We start from the raw sequence: 26,920 nt of genomic DNA on the forward strand, positions 1-26,920 counted from the left end.
TCTACGTCCATCCCATGGGGAATGGGAGCAAAAACAAAAGTGTTGCGTTTATATTTTTGTTCAGTGTATATAACATGATTTAGTAACAGCAGTAATGTCCACACAGTTATTCATGGCAGTAGTTATTATAGCTATTTCAGCAGAGATAAAATGTGTTTTAAAATTGAATTATCTACTTATGTCCTGTAGATAAAGTCAAATAAATGAAAATCTGTCATTTAATAACCTGAGTGAAATCAACCTGTGGTAATGAGTTAAATATTGCTTAAAAACAAACAAACAAGCAGACACATACCTAAGTAGATGGTAGTTACTCATTCACTGCATGTGAAGACGAATAACATGACATCGAAGAAAATCCACGCTTACAAAATGACTTCAGAAGCATTCAGGAACACTTTGACTTAAAGAACATTGAAGTAGAAGACCTTTTGATTTGGCAGGACTCTTCACATGCTTTTCTTGCAAGAAGTATCTCAGTCAGGGAGGCGACCAAGGACCTGAGGTTGACTTTAATGGTAGTTCTGTTATCTCTGACATGAGAAATACTGCTGACCACCATTTCAGCAGCACCTTACTCAGTCCCTTTATAGTAGTGATGCTTAGATTCATTCACTGAATTCCAACATTATACTGTCTAGTGTAAAGACAGTATAAATGGTATATTTGCCCAAACTGAATTTGGTAAGAGAGCTTTTGTTCATTTAGCACCCTTAGCTTGGAACAAACTGCAGAACGAATGGAAAATGACTGAGTTCATTACATTAAGTGCTTTTAAATCTAAACTACAAATCTTTGAGGCCACATCTGTAACATGCAGCTGTTTCAATTAGATTGATTGTCATTTTAACAGTTCTTGAAGGACAATTCAGTAGAATTGTCCTTCAAGAACTTTTTACTTGCCTACTTTGAGTACATTTCAGAGCCTGTACTTTTTCTCTCTTGCTTAGGTAAAAAATTTGCTTCAGTAGTTCAACTTTTAATTGAGTATTTTATTTTAACCCAGGTATCTGTACTTCTACTTTACTAAAGAAAGTGTGCACTTTTTCCTTTCTGTTCATTTGGCTCTTCCTCTCCTCTGCCTGGGTGAGCGGCTTTCACTTCAAGTTTCTCTGCGCCCGAGTTCTTGGAGCCTTCTTGTGCCTGCCCTGACTTCTTGGTTGTCTTGTTGAGGATCCCGTCCTGTAAGGGTGGGGGGCATCATTAACTTTCTGCTGATAGTGTTTCGAGAAAATAAAGTCATGAGGTAACCAAATGAGGTAACCTCAGATGTCTGACCTGTCTGTGATCAACAACGTTAAGCAGCACTGAGGTCACAATGCAGCTGATGGTGTTGGCCAACATGAAGATCATCATCCTCTGCCAACGCCACAGCGGGATCTTAGTTTCACTGCAACACAAATGGAGAAACTGCAGAGCTAAACAAGACTGGAAGGACAATTAGTGCTGTACAAAAAGGTAGAATTGTGTGTGGGATTTCCCATGTACCCTTGAATGCACCATAGGTGTGCATGTGGGCAGCTTCATCTCAGAGACAAACAGCAGCTAAACAACTGACAGTGCGTGTGCTCATGAGACCGTATGTTTAAAGATGTACTTCACTTAGTCATGTTTTTGTTTAGCCATGTTTAGCGTGTTTGATGACATATGAGCAGTTCTTTGTGCTTCTGTTTAAATGAGGTTCTGCATAAGTGGCAGTTCGCTAACATAACAGATTTTATTACTGACTAGCTTCTAGCAGAGAGATTTGTTGTTTCTGTGCTCTGTGTACTGGATGTTAAATAGTGTGAAGTTGCTTTCATTGCATAGCTGTATGTGTGTTAATTCATATTATCTGACTTTAGGTTTACATAACCAGTCTGAAGTAATATGCCAGCTTATTTATTTATATACTGCATTTGAGTACAGCTCAGCTGTATCTTTATGTGTATGATGTAATTTGAAGTGTAACTGGTTTGCATTATTATGCTTTGTACACACACACACACACACACACACATACTTCTCAATTTTAAATATGAAGAACGACAACTTGGACTCTGCTGTTTTGTTCCACACTCATGTGAACATTAACAAATGTTCTGACCCGACACTCTGAAGCGATTGCTGCAGCTTTCATGGTACCTTCTAAACAAGTGCACTGCAATGAGATTCTAATGTCAGGTTCTCCCCACCTGGACTTGGTGCCTAGTATCTGTCCAACAATGAGATTGGAGATCCCGACCCCAAACATCTGTACGGAGGTGGCCAGGCCCATGGCAGTTCCCAGAGTTGCCTGAGGTATGACAAGGGGAATAGACGGCCACATGCTGGCCTGGAATGCCACACAGGCAGCAACAAGTTTAACATACTAGAAAATACATTAATTCATTGTAATAATTTACCATTTTAACTCTGACGTCTAAGATTTTATTTATCAAAAATGAATTTAAAAAAAAAAATCCGCACTCACAGCAGCAAAGGAGTAGGTGACTCCCAGCCATATGGTTGAAACCAGAGGAGGGACAAAAGTGAAAGCCAGGAGTCCAAACACGGGCAGCGTGAAGACGGCGCTCGCCAATGCAAAAACTCCCCGCAGACCCACATAATCCTGGAACGCATGACAGCGAGAGTGTTTCAAGATTCCTCCTGTACCTGATGAAGGTTTATTCCTATTAAAAGGGAGTTTTTCTTCCCACTGTCACAAAGTCCTTGCTCATGGGGGGTCTTAGCATACCATATAAAGCACCCTACAGGGACAGTTGTTTTGATCTGGTGCAGTATGAATAAAATTGAATTGAAGACAGGAATAAGATTTGGGTTTAAATTAAAGATACGTACAATGAGAATGCCCACGATGGCTGAGAGGACCACTAAGCTGTCATAGACTGCTCCCACAATATAAGCTGCCTCCTCCTGGCTGTAGTAGCTGTACTTATCCTGGATGAACTTGCTGGGATATGGAAAAAAAAAAGAAAAAAGAAGAAGACAGATGTAAATGTTTGTGACACTAGTATCACTTGCAATACGTGCTGTTGTATTTAGAGGAATGCAGGTTTAAGTTTCACGGATGACTCTGAAAGCAGCTCTGCATGTACAAGTCTTTATGCTCACACTTTATGTTGAGAACTCTACCTTGCATCAGCAATGAAGGGGAAGACGCCGTTGTAGAAGAACATGATGGTGAGAACCAGCAGCCAGTATCTTACTGACAGGAGCTTCACATCCTGAATCCTCTACACATAAAAACACACAACAATAAATGATGCTCCACACACAGATCACTAGTGTGTCCATAATACTGAAAAATTAAGGTTTTAATCTTCAGTGTTATGTATGCATGTTGTTATTATTAAAGGATATTGATCGTACCACTTTGCGAGACTCTTCTTGGATGGCTCCATCGAGACCCAGCTGTCTCACTCCAATCTTGTCCAAGGTGCTGACAATGACAGCGGAAGTGAAGCCCAGCACACACAACAGTGCGCCTAAGAAACAATAACATAAGAAACCCAGGTCACATGGCACCACACCATAAGCCTTGAGATTTCTACACACTCGTCACCTACCACCCCAGAGTGTCCACTGCATGCCATATTTTTCTTCAAACTTCTGCGTGAGGAAGAAGTTCAACACCGAGCCCAGCCGCGAGAGGGCCACGGTCAGGCTGAAAGCCAAAGCCAACTCCTTCCCTTTGAACCAGAAGGCTGTGATGCGATTCTGAACAACTAATGAAGAAGGAGAAAGGTAACTGAGTGGTTAAGAAATGCTCCTCAAAGGCGATGCTGCAGAGAATATTTGTTCATATCCATGAAGAGAACTTACTAGTCAGAGATCCAGTGCCTGATCCAAACAGCAGACGGCCGGTGAGCATTAGCGGCAGCAAGTAGGGAGATCCCTTGAAGTGGGAGCCGAGAGCAAACAGCGATGAGCCCAAAACACAGAGAAAAGAGAAGAGAAACACACCGACTGCAAAGAGGAGCAAAAGAAATGGTTGTACCATCATTTTACTGTCAGTAGATTAAAAATAACTGCAGACCATGCAGAGAGAAAACATAAAACAAAACTTACAGCGATTTCCTAATTTGTCAATCAGGAATCCAGCCAGGATCACCACTACTGCATTCCTGTTGATAACAGAGAGAAGCTTCTCATTGATAAGCCACTTTTCTGCATTTTCACAGTGAAATCAATGCATTAACGTGCTTACGTCCAAGCATAGATGGCATAGAGAAGATTGTACTGCTGAGGGGTCATCCCCAGTCCCTCCACACAGTCCACTGTCCCATTGATCACTGTCGCATTGGGACACGTCAGGTTCTGTCAAACATTAAAAACAACATCAGTCTTTCCCTCCTGATAATCAAGTCGTGCAATATTGATGCGATCTGTAAGCAGCGCTGCCTCTTGCTCACCCCTTGGAACTGATCCTGTAACACACTGGGAATGTCGAAGCAAAAGTAGGACCCAAAGGTCAGCAGACAGTTAAAGAAGAGCACCACAAAGCGATAGTATGCTGCAAGACAGTGAAGCACAATAAAGAAAGGGCAACATCAGGTGATTTAAAAAGGCAACAGCCTCAGATCAATATAACAAATACTTGTCTTTATGTCTGAGGACATTTTTGGCTTTCAACAAAGCGCTATTGTGCGTTTTGGTTTTTAGCTTGTTTTTAAGGAGAAAAAAGTATGTAATTCTGTAATCCCAGTGGAAGTATAAAATGCTGAGATTTTAGGGAAGCGTGTTCAGGGTCACAAGCAGAGGTCTGGTTCGTATCAGTAATCTGTGCTGACTTGCTGTGTTTTTAATAATTAACTTTGCAGTGAGACGTACCTTTTTCCGCCGGCTGCGCCATCGTTTTCGTTGTAGAAACAGCGTCAAAAATCATAGCCGCTTCTTCTGTGGCTGATACTGGGAAACTCATATCTTAAAACCACCTGGACAGAAACGTATGTGTTTGTTGCTAAGTAACTTACAGGTGTCCTAGAGAAATAAAACATTATATAAATTACAATCAGGGTTCTGTACTGCTCATTGGACTGATTATAGTTTGATGTTGGCCATTTATTTTTGTAAGTACATTTAAACAACTTAATACCCAAATTTGCAGTACAGTACAGTATGTGACAGTATTGATTGAAACATCAATTAGTTATTTTCTAATAGAACTACAAGCTTTTGAACAGGTCGCTCAACTACGTGAGGTTTGTGTGCTGTTCCCTGCTTCTTTATTAAGCCCCGATCGCCAACTTGAAGCTTGACTCTGCGGACCAAACCGTCATCTTCTTCTGGAGCTTCAACCACTCGAGCCAGTTGCCACTGATTTCTGGGAAGCATGTCTTCTTTGATAATGACTATGTCATTGACTTTAAGATTTCGACGTGGTAGGTGCCATTTCTGTCTCATAGATATGTTCAGAAGGTACTCTCTTTTCCATCTACTCCAAAACTGCTCAGTGAGATACTGGACTCTGCGCCAACGTTTCCTTGCATATAAGTCCTCTTTCACAAACTTTCCTGGTGGAGGCAGTGCAACCTTTGATTTTAGTCTTTCCAACCCATCTTTCCAGTCCTCCCACCGTGAGCGTAAGTTGTCAGGAAGGGGGTCATCCCATTCAATGCCTCTGCGACACAGTTCCTGTAGGATACCTTTGCCTCTTAAGGTGAAGGGAGCTACGAACCCTAGTGGGTCGTACAGGGATGAGATCACTGACAGTATGCTCCGGCGAGTAGGAGGTTGGTCCTTAGTGTTTATTTTGAAACTGAAAGTGTCATTTTTGATTGACCACTGGATGCCGAGCACATGGCCTTCAGCTGTTGTGTCAGGTTTGAGATCAAGCAGTTCTGTGGTGTCTGCTCTGTCTGAGGGTTCCAGCTGGGAAAGCGCATCACTTTTGAACTTGTGCAAATGTAGACCGCCAAGTCTACAAAGTGCTTGTGTTTCGGTGATGAGTTCTTGTGCCTCTTTAACTGATGGGACACTAGTTAGACCATCGTCTACATAAAAGTTCTGTTCAACAAACTCTGAGGCCTTAGGATAGTCTGCTGTGTACTGTTGTGCCAAATATTTCAGGCCGAAATTAGCACATCCAGGGGATGAACTGGCACCGAATAGATGTACAGCCATTCTGTATTCTCTGGGTTCTTTGTCTAATTGTCCATCCTGCCACCACAGAAATCTCAGATAGTTGCGCATGTCTGGACAAACAGAGAACTGGTGGAACATTCTCTCGATATCACAGATTATGGCTACATTTTCCTTTCTGAAACGACAGAGTACCCCCACCAATGAGTTGATCATATCTGGACCTGTGAGAAGAGTGTCGTTTAATGAGACACCGAGAAATTTTGCTGAACAGTCAAAGACAACTCTTAGCTTGGCTGGTTTTTTCGGGTGATATACCCCATGGTGTGGGATGTACCATGCAGTCTTGCCTTCAGACAAAGGAGGTGCTAATTCTGCATCACCACTGCTGATAATGTCTCTCATAAAGGAACAGTAATGTTCATGATACTGTTTATCAGCCTTTAGCCTTTTCTTCAGGTGTTGCAGTCGGACTGTGGCTAACTTCTTATTGTTGGGAAGCGCTGGTGGATCATTGCCCTTGAAGGGAAGCGGCATCTCATAGTGCCCATCTGATCTTTGTTTTATTGTATCACTGAGGATTTGTATGAAGCGAACATCATCCTGTGATACATACTTATCCTCATAGTTTCTCTCATTAAAGTCAGTCTCTAGGACTTTGAGTACTTCTGTGGCTGATGGTATGGGCATTTCTTTGACTGTGATCCTGTGCACATAACTCTGGTTACCTTCTCTGTCTAGGTGAGGATTACCAGAACCAATAATACTCCATCCTAGTAGGGTTCTTTGTGCGAAAGGTTCGTTTATTTTGCCTGTGACGATCTCTAGGGGGGCTAGTGCTGATGGGCAGTCATAACCAATCAATAGACCTACTTCACAGTTCTGTAATGGCTGTAACTTGTTAGCTAAGCCTTCAAGGTGTGGCCACTGAAGTGCAGTTTCCTTGGTAGGGATATGAGACTTGTCAACTGGGATAAAGTCACGAGAGTAGACGTGTTCTATTCGGACACGAGTCTCAGAATCAAACCCACGCACCTGTAAGTTGTTGGCAAGTTTACTTGCAACGACTGTGTCGACGGAAGTCATGGTGCTAAGCTTTAACTGCACTGGTTGGGCGTCTACATTTAGTTCTGAGGCCAAATCCTCTAAAATAAAGGATGAGTCACTCTGGGTGTCAAGCAGGGCATATGTAAGTATTTCTTTCTCAGGCTCAGATGCAACTGACACAAATACTGGTACTATGCTGGATGTGGAAGATAGTTTCCTTGTTAGTACATGAGTCATAACATTATGCACTTCCTTGTTTGCACCTTCATCTGGGGATTTAGAATCCTCAGTTTTCTTTTCTTTAGGTTCATTCACTCTTTCTGTGTGTAGACAGGTGGGGTGACGCCGACCACACTTACTACAGGAGTGACGTCCTCTGCATTCTTTGGTTACATGACCCCTCCTCAAACACCCAAAGCAGAGACGATTTTCTTGAATGAAAACTTTCTTGTCATCACTAGTTTTCGCTGCAAAAGCAGGACACTTAGCTATGCCGTGCGATTCTTCTTTGCAAAACAAACATGGGGGTTTAGGTCTAGAAGTAGATACTGGGATTGGTGGAGACTTTGGTTGGATGGTAGTACTGAGTGCCTTCGCTCTTTTAACATGCCGCTCTTCTGATGCCCTTTCGTTTATTAGGAATGGTGAGGCAACAGGATTGCAAACTACTTTAGCTTCATTTTGTATGAACTTTGTAAAGCGAGCGAAGTTGGGGTAGTCTTGGCTTTTGTCTAGCTCCTCCACCACAATGCGGCTCCATCTCTGCACTATCCACTCAGGCAGTTTTCTTAGAAGCTTGTGATTTTCCTCACAATCATTAAGGATCTCTAGGCCTTTGACTTGAGGGATAGCCTCTGCACAGCTTTGGAGAAAATCTGCCAACTCCCTCAGTGCTTTAGGATCATTGGCAGCTATTTTAGGCCATTTTGTGAGTTTAGCCCTAAAGGCTCTTTGGATAACAAATGGGCTGCCATACCTTTCCTCTAAAACGCTCCAAATGCCTGCGTATGCCTGCTCACTGTTGCGGAAGAAATATCCCTCTACTGCCTTTCGTGCTTCACCTGCAAGATAGCTCTTTAGATACAACATTTTCTCACACACAGGTAAAGGTTTGTCACCAATTAGTGCCATAAAGGATACCTTCCAATCCATAAACTTTAGGGGGTCGCCACTAAAGATGGTGGGCTCAGGTACAGGAAGCCTGTTTAGGGTAAGAGAGCTAGCGAGGGCTTGAACTAAGCTAAGTTCTTCACGTTCTGGAGTAGTATTGTGAGGTCTAAATTAGGGCTGCCACGATTTGTCGACTAGTCACGATTACGTCGACTATCAAAATCGTCGACGACTGATTTAATAGTCGACGCGTCGTTTGAAGCTTTGTAAGATCCCAAAAGACGCAGGAATAAGTAGCAGGATTTAAGAGTGTAATAACGGACTGAAACAGAAGATGGCAGCACTGCATGTACAAGGATGCCAGCTGCCGTTAAACCCCGAAGAAGAAGAAGAAGAAGCAGCTGTGTCCCAGAATTCATAGCGCGGCCCAGCTCAGTTTCCAACAATGGCGGCAGCTAGTTAGTTTTAATATTACTCTTATTATTCTTTCTGGGTCACAAAATAAACGTTTAACATATTTTCAGCCGAGAATGTAGCTGTGTAAACCTCAAATATCGGCTCAGTTTATCAGGACACCACATATTTTCAAAAGCGCTCCGACGTTTTCGGAGACGTCTGTTACCCACTAGCTCGATAGCTAGCCGGGGGCTAGGTCACTAGCGCGGTGAGAACACCGGACTCCCGGCAAATTGTTTTCAAACCCACCGCCGTCTTTCGCTACTCAGGTTAAATATATATGAGTCACTTAGATAAATTAAAAATGTTGTTGTTTGGCTTTTTTTTTTTTTTGTATTTTATTTGTTCCTGAGTAAATCGGTTTGTCTGAGATTAAAGTTATAGTTTTTACACAGCTGAATAAACGTCAAGCAGACAGCTGATTATCAGAAGTGTGAGATGCTGGAGAATATACTCCGTTGTCCTGTTATATTTTAGATAGCAAGGAGTTTATTAAACTTCACCGAAACAATCTGCAAATTTCATTAAAATTGAATAAACTATCATCTTGTCTTTATTTTTAGTTAGCACCTTAAAAGCTTAAAGCTGTAAGCTAATGATAGTTATATAAGAGCAGATGCTGCTGGTGCAATAAGCTGTAGTTTTACGTCCAGTGGATGATGATCTGATTAGTCGACTAATCGCATAAATAATCGGTGACTAGTCGACTATCAAAATAATCGTTTGTGGCAGCCCTAGTCTAAATGTTGGTGCTTGTGGATTTAAAGAGAGCCGTGGTGCGCTGTTGGGGAGATTTGCGGAATTTTCTAAGTTGTAGCAGGACACTTGATCATGGCTTTCAATGTCATTTTGAGCGCTAAGGGCTCTTACTCGTGCAGCTGCTACTTTCACTTCACTGTCTGCCTTTAACTGTTGAAGTTTAGTCTTTTCCTCCTCCAACTTTGCCTTTGTTTCCACTTCCTTTATTTTCCACGCATTTTCCATTTGGCTGATCTTGGTTTCCTGTGCCAATATTTCTTGTGTGGCCTTTGCTTGTTCCACTTTGGCTGCAAGTTCAGCTTCTGCTTCCACCTCACGACTGCCAGTAGAATCTGCCTTTGAGCGTGCAACTGAACCCTCTGGGAACGACGTTTCAGTTTTTGTATCACCAAACACAGAACCATAGTCCCTTTTGTTTAACATCACTCGTACTCTTTCCTTTTCAAGGCGATCGTTAAAGAGCTGCTCGATATTTTCCTGTCGTTTAGCAACAACTTCACAAATGTCAGTTGTAAGCACTGCACAAGCATCCATTCGCTTAACAATGTCGGGCGTCATGGATTGGCTGCGGCGAACGGGTTCATAATGCTGTTGTACTACAGCGTGCTTGTCTCTTATGTCATGACTGGCATTGTTTAGCTCTTCAGGTGAGCAGAAAGTTTTCAGCTTTGTTCTGATTTCTTTAGCTGCCTTCTTCCAAGTGTCATAAGCTTTGTTAAATGCCTTCTCATTTTTCTTTGCCTCATATTCCTGCATTTCTTTACCCTTTTCAGTTAAATGCCTTTCACGATTGCTGGATCTTACTCCTTGTTGCTCTGAGTCGTCGGCTTCTTCAGCAGCGTTCAACATTTTGTTACTGTAATGTGTATGTTGCTCTATGCGATAACGTCTGGACTTAAACTTACGTGAGTGTTACTTTTGGAAACAATGCTCACATCAGACGTTTACATCACATAAATAAACAGATTAGCACCCACATATTAGACAAAATGTAACTGTAAATACCGCTGATATACGTTACTTTCAAGAAGAATAAACCCATACAATTTAAAGATTGTAATTACTCAGTGCAATGCAGTATACCTTTAAGGCTGTAACCACAAAAATATTTAAGGCAAGTAATTCTGAATTAGAGTGCAGAGTCCTGTTATCAGCAAAGTCCTTAATGGGCATAATACCTGCACCTTCGTAAAGTGACCATCAGAGTTCAAAGGGGAGGTAGGTGAAGGAAACGGTTTCCAGGGCCTAATCCGTGGATCGACTTCCTCCGAGGCGTGGACGTCTATCAGCAGAGAATGTACCTTCACCTATCAGCAGAGAATGTCCCTTAGTCTGTAACACAGTCAAATATATTCTCAAGTAATATTCAAGCATGCCATTCAGCGTGTTAGTACGAGCTCGGGAGCAGCTTGGGAGAACAAGAAAACAGAGACTGCTTCAGGTTGTCTTCCCAAGACAGCAGATTTATCAGTTTAAACCAGTACAGACCAAGATAAGGCAGCGTCTTCCTGCCCATGGGTGAAGAAGCATCCTTTGTGTAGTTTATCAGTTCAGCTACAATTGTGATTATCTCAGCGACATATTTTCAAGGCACAAAATAAAGAGTTCTTTCATTAGTGAAATCTGAAACAAACCATTTGGCCTTCAACAGGCGTCTAAAAGATTAAGAAACTAATGTAGCTGAGGGAGTGATCTCTGTGGTATTTCAACCTTGTACCAGCCTGTGATTCTCACACATCAATTCTTGGGTCAAAGAGAAAAATAACTAAAACAAAGGGGCCTTATTGAATGACAGAGTTTTCCTGCATAATGTCACTATAAAACAATATCCAGTAAATGCTACCATGGTACTAAAATACCTAACAGTAGGCAACGAAGCAAAGATGATCTTGACTGGTGTAGAAATCTCTCACAGCTGACACACGGACCCAGCTCGTGGCACGGGCTGCACTCATCTGGCATGGGAGCTAGCAAGTAGCCTTCACTCAGCGATCGAGTTTTCACTGTAGCAGTCCCTCGGACCAAGGAAGAAATAGAGAGAGCCTCGACGGGTGCAGTAATTTTTACTTTGAGATTCATTCAGAATCTAACAGTGCGCCAGGTGCGCCAATGCACCGTGAAAACCAAACAGAAACACAAAATACATTTTCTTAGACGCTTATTACAAATATGAACTCAAATAAAGCAGAAAATACAACAAAATATCAATTAAGCAAAGAAATACAACTTAAAACATGTACCTCGCTCCGCATTCCAAGGGCTGCAAATTACTCTACTGGACACTACGCGTAGCTGTTCAGGCTTAGATCAATAAACAAAACTGGACCTTTACAGAATGTGCATGCTCTTTTTGTTTTCATATTTTAATTTATATTTAATTGTGTTGTGGTTTGCAGTGTTTTGTGTTGTTTCACTTTTAATTTGTTTCACAGGAAAAAGCTGAAAATTTAAATGGTTAAAAGTAGAAATGTAAATAGTTGTTTTTAGTATTATAAGATTTATTTATTACCTTTTATGTGGAGTGAATAAATTAAAGTATATTTACGGTGGGCGCTAGAGACAAAGCATGTACAAACCCCGAAGTACGTAAAAACTCCAAAACACGTCAAAACTCCAAAATACGTAAAAATTCCGAAGTATGTACAAACACCAAAACACATAAAAACTCCAAAACACGTACAAACCACAACAGAAGTGCTCTAGGATGCTAGGATCCTAGTGGCTACACAAGCCAGAAAGTACCAACGACCGGATTTGGTGTGTGGTAGTAACAGGTAAATGAACTTTTTTTTTTAATTATTTGAATCTATATGAGTGCTTGTGTATAAATACACAAACAATACACATATGCTTTCAATTGTGTAATTTAAGTGATCTAGGTAGCTCTGTTTTGGAAGTTCAGTTAATGCTAGAAATGTGTTTTGGAGTTTGTACATGCTTTGGAGTTTGTAGTGCTTTGTCTCTAGGGACCACCGTATATATTTATATATAAACATATATAAATAAAACCACTTTTTTTTACAATAGTAATTCCTTTTGAGCACAATTTTATATTGTTGTTAATAATAAATTAATTAAAGCAACAAAACAACCTGAAGAGTCGGCTGGGAACCGAAAGAGTCGAATCTTTTTAGTGAGTCGAGCCGAAAGAGACGGTTCTCTAAAAAGAGCTGGAAATCCCATCAGTACTAAGTATCGCGAGTTTTGGGTGATTTGTGCCTCATCGAACACCATCGTGGGCTTATACAAACAATGCCGTACCACTCAGATATTCCCAAGTTTTTTTCAGGGTTTTACAAATAAGGACTTCGGCTGTGACTCTAACATGTGAGATGTCTTTGTTACGGAGAGCTAAAACGTGGGAAATCTCTGAGTCTGAGGACAGCGACGCTGAAACAAAACCCGGTTTGGGCAGCGATAACAGCATCCAGACAGCCAGCACAGAAAAGCAGGAGCAGGGTTCACACAATTCAGCAGCAAATAGGGGGGGGTCTGCTGCTCTGGCTCCTCCAGCAGCAGGTGGGTCCGGTACACCGAGTCCTGCCAGGAAACGTCGCAGTAAGGAGGAAATAGAAGAGGACAGGCTGAAAGTGAAGGAGAGGAAGGAGGCGAGAGAGAAACAGAGAGCGGCCAGAGCCCAGGAGCAGGAGGAGAGGAGACGGGAGCAGCAGAGGAGGAGAGAGGCAGCCAAGACCCTCAAGAGTCTCCGGCCAGAAAACTGCCTCAAATGCATCACTGTCTGCATACACCCAGGTACACACGGACACAGGGATGCCTTCAGGTGTCGCCGGAAATTAACTTTACAACTACAATTTGGGGCCAACTTTAAAAAATAAATAAATAAATATGTGCAGATGTAAAATGACACAGGTAGGATCTCTTTTGTGTTGACTGTATTTGTGCCATGTATGATCCCATCCCTGTCTCTTAAAGAGTATTTTCTGTATTTCTAGTTTACGATACAGTTTTCCACGGCATCTTTACTTCTTCAACACCCTGCATAAGCTCAAAAGCGTTCACGCCCCCACTCCACAGTCATTACCAATAACAAGATGTCCAGTTTGAATTTAAGGGGGAAAAAGTGCAGCAAAGTCAAACTGCAGTCTTGCATTTCCATCCTGGTCTACGTTCCACATCAGTGACTCAATGCTCCTTGCAAGGGCCTGTCTAAATCTTTAAGAACCATTACCTAAGTACTGTTTAAGTAATGGCTGTTGTTTCCAGCCTAAAAGGCACCACCTTAAAAATGTCATTTTCCTTGACTATGACTCCTGCGGGGATGGCAGTGGGCTTTATAATGCACAAAAACGCACAAATTGCTGTGTTGTTTTGTATCTTTCTTCAGTTCTTCTGCAGCAGGATGGCTCAGACGTCCTGCTGGACACTCTGGTTTCCCTTGACTGGAAGTTCAGCATCGAGAGCGAGCAGCTCGTTGGCAGCATCGCCTGGACCCAAGATTTACCTCAGGTAGGCAGCTCACTCAATCTAGATTTAGCAATTTGCTACATTTTTGTTGATTCCCGTGAGGGATTACTGTTTTGGCTTTAGCAGGGAGAAGGTGGCATGGTCTCAGTGGTGGAGGAGGAAGAGCAGGTGCTTCTGGTCCTGAGTCTGGCTGATTTCATGGATGTAGTGATCTCTGTGAATAGAGTAAGCAGTCCTTTGAGCTGTTGTAATGGTGTCATTGACTGTATGAAGGAGCTGTGGCTCCTCGAACTCACACTGCGCTCTGCCACTCCGCAGATTATCCACAGCCAAGCGGTGGAGACGGGGGTGGGGTCTTTCTGGAGTCCGATTTTGGAGTTTCTCAACCGTGATGGCAAGAAGGTGGTCACTCTGTTAGTGACAGACTCTGAGCCAGATTACAGGTCAGCTTAACTGGGAATACTTAACTTCCTCTGTTACCCAGTGGCTCCTTCACTTCTCCACTTTCTGATTATAAGTAAAGTGCGGAAACTGTATGACCTGATCTATTGTTTACCAACAGGTCAAACGCCCACAGTGTGCCTCTACAATACAAATTGGGGATGGATCATCTGGACATTGAGGAGGTCAGTTTGCTTTGAATCTCTGTCTTTCTTTCAAGGATTTGCGATTCTTACTTCCTAATTTTATCACATGTACACACAACTCACAGCTGACCTACGTCAACTGCAATTTGCACATCAGGACACTTTGCACACTAAGTTCATTTTGTACATTAAGCTCCTTTGTACATCCATTTACATCAACATCTGCGTACCTCACTTGTCTTCACTTACTTATTGTTGTACTTATTTATTTATCTTTCATTATTTTTATCCTTATTGGTCTTGTTCCTTCAACCCTATCTAACTTGGCATTTGTGTATGGACAGCAAAGGAAGAATTTCATTGCACAGAGAGATGCTATTTCTCTGTACACATGACAATAAACACTTTGAATCTTGAACTCGTATACATCTTCAAAAAAGCTTGATGGATAACAAATAGCTTTCTCTCTCTCTCTCTTTTTGAAACGCTTTCATCTCCAGGTTCTCGTGTATCTACAGCTCTACAAAAATATCTCCGTGGTTTTCCTGGATAGCTGGCAGGAGGTCACTGATCATGTTTGTGCTGTCACCAAAGCTTTGTCCAAACGCCCTTTCAAGTATGCCACAGTTCTGTGCCCTGACATAGACAGTATAGCGGCTGACTGTGAATTAATGAAACCTCCACTTTGTGCTCTTGCAGACTCCTGACAGAGGGAGCAGAACTGCCCTTTTGCGTGGATGGCTCATGGGCCAGTGGGGTTTGGGTAGAGAAGGATGGCTCCGGCCTGATTCAGGTCTGGAGCAGGCAGATCCAGCAGCTGAACAGAGTCAGCCCTGCTGTGGCCTCTGCTGTGACCGCATCCTATCCATCTCCCCAGCTGCTGCTACAGGTGAGGAGACGCTGTGGTCTGATAAGGTTTGCGTGAAGAAAAACTCTTCTTCTGTAATATGTTCTGTTCATTTTAGGCTTATAACAGCTTGGGGTCAGAGGAGGACAGAAAAGGGCTGCTCGCGGGCCTCTCAGCGAAAAGCGGAGGCAAAGAGAGACGCGTGGGACCGGAGATTTCAGCCCGAGTCTATCGCTGCCTCACAGCCCACAACCCCCAGCTGGTCCTGGACTAATCCGAGAGCAAGAAGACCGGGAGACATCAGCGAGGACGAATCTGGTTTCTGATAATGCTCTGTCTCCACTTGGCTGCTAATATGTTAATGTTGATGTTTACAAGTTAAAAATATGCCTTGGATTTGAGATTTACTTTCCAGGAAAAGCACTTTTTCTTCTCATTTTAACTCCTGCAGATTAAATGTATAGATTACCAGAATATAATCTGGAGTACCGGGAATAATGTGATGACTGTTTTTCAGCACAGCTTTTTGTGTATAAATAGGAGATATATAAGCTGCATAAATTGTATGTATATGTATGAATCTTTCTAGAATAAATAAGCTGAAGCAGGCACTTTCTAGTTTTTTGGTTTTATTTTAAAGAATGAACCTGAGTAAGAAAATCCATAAAGAAAAGTAGCAAAAACTGGAAATAGAAAATGAAACAAAAAAAAACTGCAGAGTGCAGTGCAGAGCTACCTTTGACATTTAAACAAAATGGCGATTACAAAACACGTTTACAAAAAGTCGATTTCACAGTATCAAAAAGCACCTCTGTTCCTTCCAGAGTCTACGGCTTTCTAGAAGTTTACCTTTTGTTTGCCTCTTCTCTCTCTGAATCTAACCTCTTTAAATGGCAGCAGGCCTCATCTCTCACTCGCACACACACACACACACTCTCTCACACACACACTCTTTGTTCTTGTTCATTTCAACATTATGTGGAAGACAAATACTTGTTACATAGCAAACAAATAAGCAACGATCCACTCAAATGTTGGCTAAAATATCTCTCTGTGATCAACAAAAGGAGAAATTTGTGGCAACGGTAGAAAAGCTGTGTGCCAATTTTCTTTCTTTTTTGTCAAACATCTCCTCCGCTGGACCACGTGGTCAAGTCCAACGGCACCTTTTGCACTGATAATCTTCTGGCTCGGAGCAGCAGCTCTCGTAGTCGCTGCTGGGAGGAGATGGGGGACAGGAGCAAGCGCTGGAATGAGTTTGAGGTGACGGGTAAGGGTCCGTGTTGGGAATCGGACTGGTGCAGGGGCTGGGGGAAGCACAGGCACTGGACACCGGGCTCAGGTTGGGGCAGGGGCTCGAAGGCAGGCTCGTCTTGCCGAAATCCTCCTGCTCCTCTGAGGGTTCGGGGCTGCTGCTGAGGCTGAAGACCCAGCCCAGCTGTATGTGGAGGAGGACACGCAGGCCAGGGGGCAGATCCAGGGCATTAAACAGGTCTGGGCAACACGGCAACATTTGGCGCAGCCTTGCACAGCAAAGGTACTGCAGGGAGGTGGGTGTATAGCAGGCCTGCATCACCTTCATGCTGCTCTTGGCTGCTGTGGAGCACACCATGGGGTACAACTTCTTGTTGTGTAACCTTGTTGCAGCCACACCTGTTGGCAGGACAGGCAGAGCCCATTGGGATTATTAGAATATGCAGACAAACGTAACTAACTGAAAAATGGATGCAGTCCGTTCGCCCTAAACCAGTTACCTACATCTCTAATGTGGCTATACCCCCACCCCCCGATGGTGCCAGCTACTTGAAGGTTGACACCGAGGAGAACAACAACATGCTTCCAAGAGATATGATAACGAGAACAACCTGACTCTCTGCCCTATTCCTCAAGGCCACCTGCGTAGGCTGCGGACTGTTGATCTTGGCCTAACAGGCGAAAGGACACTTTCTCAAGCTGAACTCAGGACACACACCCCGACACGCACACATGCACACTGATACTGACGTGCACTCACCACACTCCCTTCCACGGATCCAATGCCTCCTCCCATGCTTACCTCCCACCCGATGGAGACAGCGGCTCAGCTGGAGGCGCGAATAATCGCAGTGACCATGACCACTGTGTACATTGGTGCACCCACCCTCCCCACTTATGTTGCTTATCTGTGTTTCATGGTGTTACAGTGTGATGATATCTGTGCTTCTTTATGTGCTATGGAGGTTTTTGTTTTCTCCTCATGATGACTCACTTGTTGGAAGTCATCATGGGCAGAAACCATTTTTTTCTCCTGAATTGCCCCTATGTGTTACACATCTCACTGTCCATCCCTTTTTTTTGCTGCCTAGCCCGACCTGTCTCCCCAGTGTTTGTATATTTTATGTATGGTCGAGTAGGTCTGTCATTTCAGCTGCAGGCAACTGCAACCGACAAATAAAGCTTCTACTTATCCTTAAAACGCAGGAAAACACAAACCTATGCAGTGCCGGTTCTTGTAGAAGGTGAGGGTGCCGTGCCACGTATCCAGGTGCACTCCAATGATCGAGCCTTGACCGAACCGAGAAGAGAATTTTATTTTGTCCCCTTTGTGCTGGAACAGACCTTTGAACACACAGAGAAACATTTTTGTTTTATTTACTGTTTTCTTATCAATCAAAGTCATTATATCTGATAACTCACCGGTGTAGGAGAGCCCCCAGCTGTCTTCATCATGGCCCAGCAGACTGCCAAAGTTGTACTTGAACTTCTCCAGGTTCACCTCTGAAGTTCCAACTCCCACCATCTACACCAGAAAAGCAAAACAAAACAAACATTTTAAAAATGTTCATGTTCAGGTCACTTTGTTACAACTTTAGTATTCTTTTAGCTTCTCTTACGCACCATATCTGTACCGTAGACAGGGGAGGTCATCTTGATTTCCCAGTAGTGTTGGCCGTCTGCGAGCTCCTTGTTGCCACGGATTGCAGCGGTGCCGCAGCTGTAGTCTGAGTGAAAGCTCACCTTCCTGTTGTCACAGCTCAGAAAGGCTCCAGAGGACTTACAGTGGTCATCCCACACCCAGTCAAAACCTGGACACACGCCATGCACGAGCAGTTATGCCAGATGTTCTTCCAAAAACGAAGCACACCGATGTTTCTTGGCTTTTCATCTACCGCCACTTTAAGGCTGTTCATCATGCAGTTTTGAGGGATCTGTGATCAAATAGCTTTAAACTTCATGGCACCGCTATATGCTGTGCTCAGTATAATTTGCAGATGGTAACATCTTAATGGGTAAATGTTACAGCTGCTTATCATGAGCGTGTTAGATCTATCGGTGTGTACGTGACTCTCAGCCTTCTTATTCTGTTCATGAGTTTGCAAAGGAAATAAATGAAGATGTTGATTTCTGACCATCCTGAACCTTAAACATGACACTGATAGTGAAAGCTTGTTGTGGCACTAATCACACCTTTACAATGCACAGAAGTTGGAATATGAATGAATATAGTGTTAATATTCCCCGACAGACAGCCGTAAGCATATAAAGACTCTACAACATGCCCAAATTATAATATTGTTTACATGCATCTTTATGCTGTCTTTCATCAGCTTCTGCTCACCTTTGTCCTCCTCCCCATAGAGACAGTCACTGATGACGCCAAGAAGCGGACTGAGCTCTTCCTCTGGGTCACAGTGGAAGAAAGACTCCCGTTTCACTGGTACTGTGCTTGGCAATGCCACCACCTCAGAGACAGTCTGGAACCCGGCCCGGTAATCCACCTCAGGCTCCAAGTCACTGATCTGGTTGACGCAAACATTACAAACAGGATCCTGTAAGTCCACGGACGTGGCCCTAGTCCAGGGGGGCAGTGAGCTCCAGCAGTAGAGCTGAATCAGGATCACAACAAATTGCTATCAAAGAGCAACATAGGTTGCCAAGGCTGAATGGAAAAAAAAGGGGAAAGTTTGCAATCTAAAGAGCCAGACGGGAACTTGTGTGCTATGTTTTTGAACACTGTGTATCACTAGTGATGTGAGGTCATGCATACAAGCAAGTAAACTTAGAAGATTCTTTAAAAGTACTGGGCATGCTGTCATGTCATGACCACATTTCACACACTGCTATTCCAGAAAGTGAACAGTCCAAGTGGAAAAACTAGCTGTACTTACTCTAAATAGAACTATTCTGTTTCACATTGCAGGGATACAGTTCTTCATTTCCAGTGAAACCACTTTTCCATTTAGCCCAGTTTCAATTATATTCCAGTAAACACAAACAGGAAAGTCTCACCTGTGTGACTGTCCGACCCTCCTGTTCCTCTCTGTCTGATGACTGGATCACAGCCATGGCATCTGTCTCTTGCCAGGTTTGACTCCAGGCCAAGTGCCGAGCCCGTCCGTTTCTGCCTCTTCTTAGCATTGCAGTTCTGTGGAAAGCCAACCCAGCACCTGATGACCAGCTGGCACAAGTACAGGATGCCACGTATTTCTTATTTATGTCAAGTGCAGTCACTGCTAAACTCCTGCTTAGCACTGTACGTGTACTTGTTAAATATCAACACTTCACCGAGTTCTTTTGATTCCTCATAGGCATCCGATGGAAGACAACACACTGCTCAGTATCATTTCACACTTTGATTCTCTTACACAATACTTCTAGAAGAGAGACGCTTCCTGCATGACACATTGCCGCGGATCTCAAAATGGTGGTGTGCCCCTAACAGTTTTATTACCAGCTCGCTCATTCAAGTCTAAACAACAGCGTTTCAGCAACTTTTCACTAGAAGATGGTCCCCTGTTATCTATTTTTTCCCAGGCAAGCATGAGCGAGAGTCTACAGCATTCCACTCCCCAAGGACACGTAGTCTAATGCCTTTATTTTTCAGGGCCGTGTCCACTTAATACTACACTATATAATTATATGACACTTTAGTTAATATAAAGCCCCCCCTCCCCCCTTGTATAAAATCTGGTGAGGGTCGTCTAGGAATAAGCAGCATACTGACTCATCTAAATTTAACTACAAAATAAGGCCCAGGCCCAAAAACATGTCTGAACCACCTCTCACTGCTATCATATTTCACCAGTTTCTAACAAACCTGCAGGGCAACTGAAAGTAGGTCAATCCAAACTACTCTCTGTCAGTTCAGCTGTTTTGTTTGCTGACCTTATTTTTCACTTCCACATATGATATTACAGTTAGAGACAAGCTGCACGATTTACTGTGAGGAAGCCTTTCTAGTCACCTCGAATGATCTTTGTGTGTCAGCTTCTCTATTTCCATCTGTCCCATATGCCACAGTTAGCAACAGGATGTGTTTTCATGCACGCCTTTGACTTTTTAAAGCTGACCCCCATGCTTCACAGGACCCCCATGCTTCACAGGACTCCCAGGGTCACCTGACCACTGATAAGTGGGTCAGGTGTAACAGCAATTACAGCTAAAATAAGAAACCTATATCATTTGTATCATGTGATTTTGGCTGTTAACAGAGCAATAATTCAATTCAGTTTTATTTATATGGCGCCAAATCACAACACTAGTCGTCTCAAGCTGTAACGTAAAGATTCCAACAAGCATATGACCACCTTTGAGCAAGAACTTGGCAACAGTGAGGAGGAAAACAGGCTGGAAACTCTGGCAGAAACAGGCTCAAGGAGTGGCAGCCAGTAAACAGCTATAAAATGCGCGCACACTATTGAGACTACAATAATAGCTGACTGCAGTCAATTACAAATGAAGCTGTCAACAACACTGTTTCCATTCTTAGTCAGCTTTACTCGTTAAAAACACTGTAATTACAAATGCAATAACCAGAACATCACCAGACTGTGTGTGCTTTTTCAAACATCGAATCTAATCTTATTCAAACTGTTTACCAAATGCACAATCACATGCCTCAATGGCAGCGTTTGCCTCTCTGAAATGTACCCTTGTTTACAAAATAATATGAGTAGCAGACTTATTATACCCTGTAATAACATACAGTTAACGACCCAAACCACAACCAGAGCCTTTATTTGCTAAAAACTACACATCTTGAGTTGTTAACTCTCATGGTTAATGCCTGCAGGGAACAGCTGGTTACCGCTTTGCAAACAGGTGCAGGAGCGTGCCATTAATTTAGATTAGTTAGTCTGGAGCCAGTCTCATTTTAATTGGGCCTTACCCTACATTACTCTAAATGCATCATCATCCGGAGCACCGAGTTTGAGCAGCTCCTTTGTCAGTCTATGTAAGGACAGGTATGGTGCCAGTGGACTGCCACAGCAATAATGAAGGCACGTTTAAAACTACTGAAAATGTACGCATGTACCTGAATCTGATCCATTTCCTCATGAAGGAATGCTGTCTACTTCATAACGCTTGCGATGAATCGTTCCGTTAAATATGATCAGATCCTTTATCTTAGCACATATATAACAGGCAGTGCAACAGGACTGTGTCATTCCCAGCAGGAATTCTGTGCTTACCTTGCTGTACTCTTCCTGCTCACTGTGTTGCAGTGGCTCATTGGTGTGTCTCTATATCCAAGTGTGTCACGGGTGCAGCGTGCATCTGTCCCACTTCTTACAAGACAGAAGTAAACATTACTTCTCCACGCCCTCTTCACAGCTTATTGGATAAGACCTGTGTGGAGGAGGAGTTCATGTTGGTTTGTGTAGTCACCTAGTTGCGGTATTTATAAAGCATAATAACTATATATTAATTATATATAGGGTATATTCATGCTGTGGGATTGTTGCTACTGAACAGATTCTGATCTGTGGGTTGCTGATAATACAAACCTGGAGACGAATAAGTTGGCATGAACGCCAAAACCACCTCAAATTTCTACAGGTGTGCAATTGAGAGCTTGCTGACAAGCTGCATTACAGTTTGGTACAGAAGCTGCTCTGCCAGCAGCCGTAAATCACTACAGAGGGTGGTGAAGGCAGCAGAGCACATCACTGGCATGAGGCTTCCTGTCATTCAGGACATTTGTCTTCACCGTAAAGCACACAGCATCATCAAGGAGCACAGCCACCCAGCACATAAGCTCTTCTCCTTATTACCATCTGGCAGACGTTACAGGAGTCTGTTTGCTTTACAAGTACTCTGTTTAATCTGCACTGGTCACTCCACTTTATTGATATTTATATTTTTTTTAAAAAGTGCAATACTGTAACAACTGCCACAAAAGAAAACCTTCTGTACTGTTCAGTCTGTACTGCTGCTCATTCCTGCCACTGTGCAATATCCCATCTGCCCCCCGCCCCCCGTCACATTCCTATTTAAGATTTTTCCCCACACTGTATGTCTACAAAAAACAAAGAAAAAAAGGCTGAAAATGTGTGCACGTCCAATTCAGGCGAAGTTTTGTGTTTTAAATGGAAAGACGAATTGTGAAAACACATCTTCAATACGATCCATTTAAGAAAAAGAGAGAACGCTAAAGAGGAAAATCAAATCCATGGGCATGGGTGTTGTGCGTCACTCCGAAATTTCTCTAAAATGGGCTTGGCACTCCTCTCGTAATAAAGTCTTATAACCCCAAAAACTATAAACCATATTCATCCGTCCCAACAAGTTGCTCTGTGGTTTGTTTTTGTGTTCCCAGTCAACAGCAACGTTAATAAAAGCATTTTTTTTCTGCTTTTCTCCAAAAAGCGTTTACACAGAAGTAAAGTGTCTGTGAAGGTTCTCAGTCATCCAGGTCATCGTAGTCAAAGGAAGTAAAGTATTTTAAACACGACATTTAATTAAAACTGTTGCTTTCTGGTCAGATAACAGTCTCAACCAAAGATTAAAAAAAATTGGCGTGGTAGGACTCTAGATTTCGACCCAGATTAAAATAATGATCACCATTATCATGCAGTCAAGGGCGTGTTTACTCTGTGTTTTTGAACGTTTGCTTCGCTCTTGAATGCAGCGCACTACCCTTCAGAAACCTATTGGTTGTGTTTAAAGAAAGGCGGGACTTGGATGTAGGATGTATTGTATGATTGGATAGGTGCTGCGTGACTATATCGGAAGTTGATCCCTCATGTTCTGTGCGCATATTTGATATCCAAAATATGGAAGAAATTAATGGTAAGTCGAAGTTACCGGCGAACAAAAGTATTCGCAGATACCTGCAGTTTTTAATTATCATATATTTTGTGTATTGTCATGCTAGGAGACGGTAGTTGACGGTTAATTTAGCCAATTAACTACCAGAAGCTAACTGACCGTTTCAGATTATGTTTGACTGTCGTTTGCTAAGGATTAACCACCGTGTCGTTCAATACTCAGTAAAAGGCCTTCATCGCCTTAGAAAAGTGAAGTTTGTAATAAACATGTATAATTATATAGTTACTGTGCACTGTAACGACAGTAACTTGATGCTGAACTTGTGAACTGGGCTCGTGCCCTCCGCACTATCTAAAACCTGTTTCCAGATTAGGTAGAGTGTCTCATAGCTTGTTTAAATTTAAACTAATAAAGCCTTAATTTATTAGTTTTTTTCTGCTTTTTAAATCAGATGGAAACTTGGGCCAGGTCCGACACGTTGTGTTGGTTCTGTCAGGGAAAGGAGGAGTGGGAAAGAGCACCATCACCACAGAGCTGGCGCTGGCCCTGAAGCATGCTGGGAAGAAGGTGAGCTTAGTTCATGTCAAGATATGCCACCATGTAGGGCTGTGCGATATGACCAAAATCTCATATCCCGATATAAGACATCTATCGTCCCGATAACGATATAAATCACAAAAATGTAACATTTTCTGTAAATTCTGTGAATCTCGGGCAGCTCCATCTTGCGGGAAGTGTTTCCAGCTGCGCGTCATGTAGCTGGAGTCCAGTGTTTTAACCGATGCATGAAACTATACATTTTTAGACACAAGTTGTAACAGCCACCGTTTTCTTTGTGAGTGTTTATTACACGGAGTGCTGTGGGGAAAAGCCTGTTCTAACGTTTGAGTCTAAGGTTTATTTTTTAGCACCTGGCTGCTCTTTTTTACTTCTCATCCGTAAATAATCTGCTCTTTCACGTGATTCAGTTTATTTTGAAAAGTCTCAACAGGATCTTGAGCTTTATTGTGAAAGGTTTATGTGGAAGATAAACAAGCGGACACGCGATGGTGTTACCGTCATTGTTGTTAACCACAACGCATAAAAACGGGCTTGTCCGTCCATAGTGTGGTTATATTAAATATAAGAGAAAGAGAGAACTTTAATAAAGCCACTACAGTGACCATCAAAACATGAAAAAATATTACCGTAAACAGTTTATTTTGCGACACCACGAAACAAAGGATAGCATAAAATGAAACGACATATGTTTTTATATCGTCATCCGATATCGTTACATCGAACAGCCCTACCACCATGCTGTTATATTACAACACATTATAATGCTTAATTGGATTCATTATTTTTTTTAAATGGAGAAATCACCCATCAGTGTTACTGTTTTGTTTTGCTATGCCTGACTATGTTCATACAAATGGGAAGCTCATTCAGGAACTTCTGGTTTAATCAGGTTGGCATCCTCGACGTTGACCTCTGTGGGCCAAGCATTCCTCGTATGCTGAGTATGGGCCGGCCCGACGTGCACCAGTGTGACTCGGGTTGGGTGCCGGTATACACTGACACCCAGAAGAGCTTGGCCCTTATGTCTATTGGCTTTCTATTGGAGGACCCAGATGAAGCTGTGGTGTGGAGGGGTCCCAAGAAAAACGGTATCTGCTAGACTACTAATCTGAAAGGCTTGAACTGTACAAGACCTGTGAAGGTGCTCTTCAAGACATCCTTTGAGGTCTTGAAGAGCACCACAAACAAGCACCCTGTGCTTCCCAAGAATCTCCAACCCTGTGTGCATTCACAGTACTAAGTTTAAGTAATTGTGCAATGTGACTGTTTGCATCACCAGCCCAGTGTTTGAAGACTTTGCTGTTGAGCTCAAGTTTGTTCTACCATTCATCCTATCCATGTCTGCATGTGCTTTACCCACAGCTTTGATTGGTCAGTTTGTGTCAGATGTAGCTTGGGGAGAGCTGGATGTGCTGCTGGTGGACACACCGCCCGGGACATCAGATGAGCATTTGGCCGTACTGGAAAACCTTAAGAAGCACAGAGTGGATGGAGCCATTTTGGTCACCACCCCTCAGGTACATATCAGAATGAGGCAAGAAAAAACACACGTTTTGTATAGTAAGGTAAATAAGAACACTGGCCATCACTGCACCTCTCTTGTGTAGTATTTTCTGCAAAGACCAAAATATGTTGTCATATATTCCTTTTATTGGGGTCATTATTACAGACAGAACTGCTGGACCACCTAATGCATGCTAATAAAAACACTCTTTTATGAATGACACTCAAAGTAAGTTGGTCATGTATTTTCTTACAGGCAGTATCTACAGGTGATGTGAGAAGAGAGATCACCTTCTGCAAGAAGACAGGTGTACGGATCCTGGGGATCGTAGAGAACATGAGTGGATTTGTTTGTCCACACTGCTCTGTGAGTGAGCCTTTATGCTGCTGTTTATTTGTTCTACTGAAATATACAACTTATCAGACACTGTGCTCCTTTTAATATGTCCTCAGTTATTTACTCACCAAACTATGTTTATTTAGCACTCTTCTAGTCTTATCTCCGTTCTTTGGTTCTCCATTTAGAATAACCTGATTTTATTTTAATCATTACCTTTTTCGTTTTTTTTTTAAGGAGTGCAGCAATGTATTCTCAAAGGGTGGTGGTGAAGAGTTGGCCAAAACGACTGGGTCTGTGTTTCTAGGTGAGAGTCACAGCAGTGAATTACTTGTAATGCTAGCATGCAGCCACAAGGTGTCTCAGTACACTAGCAGGAAGTGTCACTCCTGACCCACCAGTCATGATTCTGGGGGTTTTCCATCACTTCCATGCTGCTTAAAGTCTATGCAGACACTTTGTTCAAAAGAATGATGCATAACTGATCAGTAGGTGTCACTCAGATGAATAGATAATTCAATAATTTCTCCTGACTGCATAACCACTTTGTGTGAAAATCAATAATGCAGATCGATCAGCTCACCAGTGGCATTGAGTCGCCAGCTTTAGCCAGCACATTTCATCAATGACTAATTTGAGTTGCACTACTAACAGAGGATGCTGGGATGTGTATTAAGAGTTAACCTCATGTGGGATCAGTCATCTCTTTTCACTCATTTCAGGTTGTGTGCCATTGGATCCTCTTCTCAGCGCCAGTATAGAGGAGGGCAGAGACTTCACACAGTCATTTCCTGACAGTGCCACCTTCAGTGCCATTAGCAGTATTTCTCAGACTTTGCTCAACAGCCTACAAACTGACTGAGACAGATTTTGCATAGTTGTGCTGTGAAAACTACATGAGAAGTGTTGACTTCCTTTGTTTAGTTCCAGCCTTATGTAACCATTTACTGATCATGCTGGTAGTGTCCGTTATCTCTGCTGCACAGCAGACTTTGTGCATATGTCTGCTGAAGCTGCATTTGTTGTGGTTTGAAGATTGTCGGCTCTGAGCGCGGAACAAAACAAAGATAACTACTGTTAACAACTCAGCTGACCTTTCTTTGTATGTTGGTCTGTAATACGATGGTAAGCTGTGCTGCCCAAGAGAGGCTTTAAACGACAATAAAATATGGAGTACTGAAAACGCTACAGTCT

General features: G+C 42.7%; 4 protein-coding genes across 8 annotated transcripts; 2 read left to right on the forward strand and 2 right to left on the reverse strand.

Annotated features, from left to right (window-relative positions):
* Positions 1–2: 2 nt before the first annotated feature.
* On the reverse strand, positions 3–11,048 carry mfsd1l (major facilitator superfamily domain containing 1-like). Of its 3 annotated transcripts, XM_085284295.1 has the most exons (15): positions 8,251–9,876; positions 8,087–8,171; positions 4,813–4,916; positions 4,395–4,495; positions 4,190–4,299; positions 4,051–4,106; positions 3,805–3,948; positions 3,549–3,707; positions 3,352–3,467; positions 3,115–3,215; positions 2,821–2,932; positions 2,453–2,590; positions 2,175–2,314; positions 1,279–1,390; positions 3–1,182 (listed from the first exon to the last, which is right to left on the reverse strand). In XM_085284295.1, the coding sequence occupies exons 3-15, from the start codon at positions 4,901–4,903 to the stop codon at positions 1,027–1,029; spliced, it is 1,536 nt and encodes a 511-aa protein (XP_085140421.1). In that variant the 5' UTR covers positions 4,904–4,916; positions 8,087–8,171; positions 8,251–9,876; the 3' UTR covers positions 3–1,026. The 3 variants fall into 3 exon arrangements, with proteins under 3 accessions (XP_085140421.1, XP_085140422.1, XP_085140423.1); XM_085284296.1 differs by lacking the exons at positions 8,087–8,171; positions 8,251–9,876 and adding an exon at positions 10,614–11,048; XM_085284297.1 differs by lacking the exon at positions 8,087–8,171.
* A 1,601-nt stretch (positions 11,049–12,649) lies between these two features.
* eme2 (essential meiotic structure-specific endonuclease subunit 2) lies at positions 12,650–15,903 on the forward strand. 2 transcript variants are annotated; one of them, XM_085284301.1, is made up of 8 exons: positions 12,650–13,188; positions 13,781–13,902; positions 13,984–14,085; positions 14,179–14,303; positions 14,423–14,486; positions 14,948–15,063; positions 15,147–15,336; positions 15,413–15,903. In XM_085284301.1, the coding sequence occupies exons 1-8, from the start codon at positions 12,768–12,770 to the stop codon at positions 15,566–15,568; spliced, it is 1,296 nt and encodes a 431-aa protein (XP_085140427.1). In that variant the 5' UTR covers positions 12,650–12,767; the 3' UTR covers positions 15,569–15,903. The 2 variants fall into 2 exon arrangements, with proteins under 2 accessions (XP_085140427.1, XP_085140429.1); XM_085284303.1 differs by having other exon boundaries at positions 13,987–14,085.
* On the reverse strand, positions 15,897–21,875 carry spsb3b (splA/ryanodine receptor domain and SOCS box containing 3b). 2 transcript variants are annotated; one of them, XM_085284300.1, is made up of 7 exons: positions 21,747–21,875; positions 19,564–19,699; positions 18,893–19,073; positions 18,172–18,359; positions 17,971–18,073; positions 17,767–17,892; positions 15,897–16,947 (listed from the first exon to the last, which is right to left on the reverse strand). In XM_085284300.1, exons 1-7 carry the CDS (start codon positions 21,785–21,787, stop codon positions 16,445–16,447), a joined length of 1,278 nt encoding a protein of 425 aa, XP_085140426.1. In that variant the 5' UTR covers positions 21,788–21,875; the 3' UTR covers positions 15,897–16,444. The 2 variants fall into 2 exon arrangements, with proteins under 2 accessions (XP_085140426.1, XP_085140425.1); XM_085284299.1 differs by having other exon boundaries at positions 18,893–19,160.
* Positions 21,876–23,202: 1,327 nt separating this feature from the next.
* On the forward strand, positions 23,203–26,912 carry nubp2 (nucleotide binding protein 2 (MinD homolog, E. coli)). Its single transcript, XM_085284304.1, has 7 exons — positions 23,203–23,346; positions 23,777–23,892; positions 24,776–24,974; positions 25,249–25,403; positions 25,646–25,756; positions 25,964–26,033; positions 26,449–26,912. Exons 1-7 carry the CDS (start codon positions 23,331–23,333, stop codon positions 26,586–26,588), a joined length of 807 nt encoding a protein of 268 aa, XP_085140430.1. The 5' UTR covers positions 23,203–23,330; the 3' UTR covers positions 26,589–26,912.
* The last annotated feature ends 8 nt before the right edge of the window (positions 26,913–26,920 follow it).

This window comes from Mchenga conophoros, linkage group LG8 (assembly GCF_057382185.1).
Source record: "Mchenga conophoros isolate Kocher_MC1m ecotype Shallow Benthic linkage group LG8, M_conophoros_male_GT1.1, whole genome shotgun sequence".
NCBI classification, from domain to species: domain Eukaryota; kingdom Metazoa; phylum Chordata; class Actinopteri; order Cichliformes; family Cichlidae; genus Mchenga; species Mchenga conophoros.

Bases quoted from the DNA above. Each gene is read 5' to 3' on its own strand.
- nubp2 (XM_085284304.1), top strand. The intron at 24,975-25,248 runs GTATCTGCTAGA...CTTTACCCACAG, and splicing joins GAGGGGTCCCAAGAAAAACG to CTTTGATTGGTCAGTTTGTG. The intron at 25,757-25,963 runs GTGAGTGAGCCT...TTTTTTTTTAAG, and splicing joins TTGTTTGTCCACACTGCTCT to GAGTGCAGCAATGTATTCTC.
- spsb3b (XM_085284299.1), bottom strand. From the start codon at position 21,787: ATGAGCCACTGCAACACAGTGAGCAGGAAGAGTACAGCAAG. The intron at 17,893-17,970 runs GTGAGTTATCAG...GTGTGTTCAAAG, and splicing joins CTGGGGGCTCTCCTACACCG to GTCTGTTCCAGCACAAAGGG. The intron at 16,948-17,766 runs GTTTGTGTTTTC...TCCTGCCAACAG, and splicing joins CAAGAACCGGCACTGCATAG to GTGTGGCTGCAACAAGGTTA.
- eme2 (XM_085284301.1), top strand. From the start codon at position 12,768: ATGTCTTTGTTACGGAGAGCTAAAACGTGGGAAATCTCTGAGTCTGAG. The intron at 14,487-14,947 runs GTCAGTTTGCTT...TTTCATCTCCAG, and splicing joins ATCATCTGGACATTGAGGAG to GTTCTCGTGTATCTACAGCT. The intron at 15,064-15,146 runs GTATGCCACAGT...GTGCTCTTGCAG, and splicing joins TTGTCCAAACGCCCTTTCAA to ACTCCTGACAGAGGGAGCAG.
- mfsd1l (XM_085284296.1), bottom strand. From the start codon at position 4,903: ATGAGTTTCCCAGTATCAGCCACAGAAGAAGCGGCTATGATTTTTGAC. The intron at 3,949-4,050 runs GTAAGTTTTGTT...TCCTCTTTGCAG, and splicing joins TGACAAATTAGGAAATCGCT to TCGGTGTGTTTCTCTTCTCT. The intron at 3,468-3,548 runs GTAGGTGACGAG...ATTGTTTCTTAG, and splicing joins GCAGTGGACACTCTGGGGTG to GCGCACTGTTGTGTGTGCTG.